The 2,095-nt window shown below is 55.3% G+C and overlaps 1 protein-coding gene across 1 annotated transcript; it reads right to left on the reverse strand.

Annotated features, from left to right (window-relative positions):
- Nucleotides 1-377: 377 nt before the first annotated feature.
- On the reverse strand, nt 378-1,805 carry LOC144158526 (putative exonuclease GOR). Its single transcript, XM_077689441.1, has one exon. The coding sequence runs from the start codon at nt 1,803-1,805 to the stop codon at nt 378-380; it is 1,428 nt and encodes a 475-aa protein (XP_077545567.1).
- Nucleotides 1,806-2,095: the final 290 nt, after the last annotated feature.

The raw sequence follows: 2,095 nt of genomic DNA on the forward strand, positions 1-2,095 counted from the left end.
GCGCTCTTACGGTTTTGCTAATCACGAAAACAAACCTGGCGGATTTGAGCCTCCTGCGGTTTTTGCACTAAAAACAATACAGCATTTAGTAGAGATCCCTAGCTGTATGAGCCGGAGCCACGCATAAGGAGTGAGTGACAGGTGGCCAGACGACGGTCACGTAACCAAACACAAAATACTCAAGATGTGATCGACATGTTCTTTATTTGGGCCAGTATGACTGTCCCTACAGGGCTTTTCGGACCACCGCTCCCACCGCACCTATTCGCGACCAAGGTGTAAGAAAACTCAGTCGTACCCTGCGGAGTGCGGCATCTTCCTCGGCAAAATTTACCAAATGATCGAAGGCGTGCGAGGAGCCGCGTGGCTATCCGTGTTCACTCGCTTCGTGGCTCACGGTGGGAGCCCAGCGACATGCGTCCTTTTTCTGGTTCCTCCAGTGCCCCAAATGATTCTTCTTTGAATCCTCCTCCCGAAACAGGACCCTTGTCTACGTCGCCATCCAACTGGGACGGCTGCGTTGGATATCCCCCGGCACCTCTTCTCAACCTGTTGCGCATCTCCTGATCCCGCGCCGCTTTCCAGAGCATGAGCTCCATACAAGCCTTGGCGTCCTCGACGCTGTCGTGTCCCAGAGGCCCGTTCGGCACCCCGCGGTTCAAGCAGGCGGCGACAAGCGACCGAAGCGACCGTCGATAGGGAAAGCCCCGGTGGTGGGGGAAGACCATGGAGGTGTCCACAACTGTGTCATGAACTAGCCGGAGAGCGCGCAGATCGTTCTCCAGTCCGTGTCCAACTAACACCGTGGAGGCGTTCAAAAGGCGAAAGAGCACCGCCTGGACATCTTGCAGCGTGGTGCGCACGTTGCGTAGGTGCTCGGCGGTAATGCCGCTGAAGGGGGTGTTGTAATCAAGCACTCTGCTACCGGGCCTCACGTAGGAGTCGTACACAGTGGCGCCGTCGTAGTCCACCACGCTCACCCTTGCCACCTCAAAGCCACGGATTGTGAAGCACATTTCACAGTCCAATGCGAACACTCCGCGGGCGCCGTCATTCCGTCGACGTGTGCGCACGAAGGCCAACGCCGCCGTGTCCCACTTGTCTCGAGCGCCGAATGGGCACACGTGGTAGTAGGAACTGTTACATCCCAGGTGGTCGGCTGGCGCCCCGCAGCAGCTGAAACCGATGGCACTGCACCGTCCGGTGTGGAAGAAACAGGCGCTGTTGGCGTAGTAGTCACCACTGCGCGTGATCACGAAGGACGCACGGCAGCGGCTGCACGTCTTGCGGCTTGAGTAGATCGCGTCGCCTTCCACACATACGACGCGGCCGGGATTCTTAGGGCAGAGTCGCGGGTAGCCACAGCGAAATAGTTCCTGAGGGGTGAGCACGTAGCGGAGTAGAAGGTCGTAGAGGTCCTGGGTGTGAGGCAGTATGTGCCAAGTGCCTTTCTCTGGATCCGCATTCGACGAGGTAGCAGAGCGGATAGACCAAGCCCTCTGCATGTCAGCAATGCTCACCTGGTACTTTGTGTTTCCGTTAGCGTACATGCCCTGAATAGATCCGTCATGTCTTTGCAGGGTGTCTGCCTGCAGCGGGCACAGCCGCCGGTCCTTTATATCCCGCTGCTTCTCCAAGTTATTTGTTACCTCTTCCCTTTCCCTGCTTGTTGTGGAAGGCCTGGTCTTGGCAGTGCCGCCCTTCTTGTTATTCTTGAAGAAGACCAAGAGGACCAGAGCACCGAGGAAAGTATAAAAAATGACTACTGAAGAACAGCCAGTGAAGAACACCAGCTGGTCCGCCATCCCTCTGTTTCTGTTTCTGATGGTGATGATGACGATGCCAACCTTTTTGGCACGTGCCCAAAAGGGGGATTGGCCAACAATAAATCATTAATTGAAATTTGTTAGAAGTTCAAAATAGTAATTTATTTCCGGAGAGAAAGAGGCTGCAAAATAAAGTTTGCTATGATTAGAACCCCAATTATCCATTAATTAGTATCGACCCACCGCGGTGGCTCAGTGGCTAAGGCGTTGTGCTGCTAAGCACGAGGTCGCGGGTTCGATTCCCGACCGTGGCGGCCGCTTTTCTGGTG

The sequence above is a fragment of the Haemaphysalis longicornis genome, unplaced genomic scaffold, assembly GCF_048455015.1.
Source record: "Haemaphysalis longicornis isolate Haplotype H1 unplaced genomic scaffold, Haemaphysalis longicornis Haplotype H1 scaffold_1, whole genome shotgun sequence".
NCBI lineage: Eukaryota > Metazoa > Arthropoda > Arachnida > Ixodida > Ixodidae > Haemaphysalis > Haemaphysalis longicornis.

Coding starts and splice junctions, on each gene's coding strand:
- LOC144158526 (XM_077689441.1), bottom strand. CDS start 1,805: ATGGCGGACCAGCTGGTGTTCTTCACTGGCTGTTCTTCAGTAGTCATT.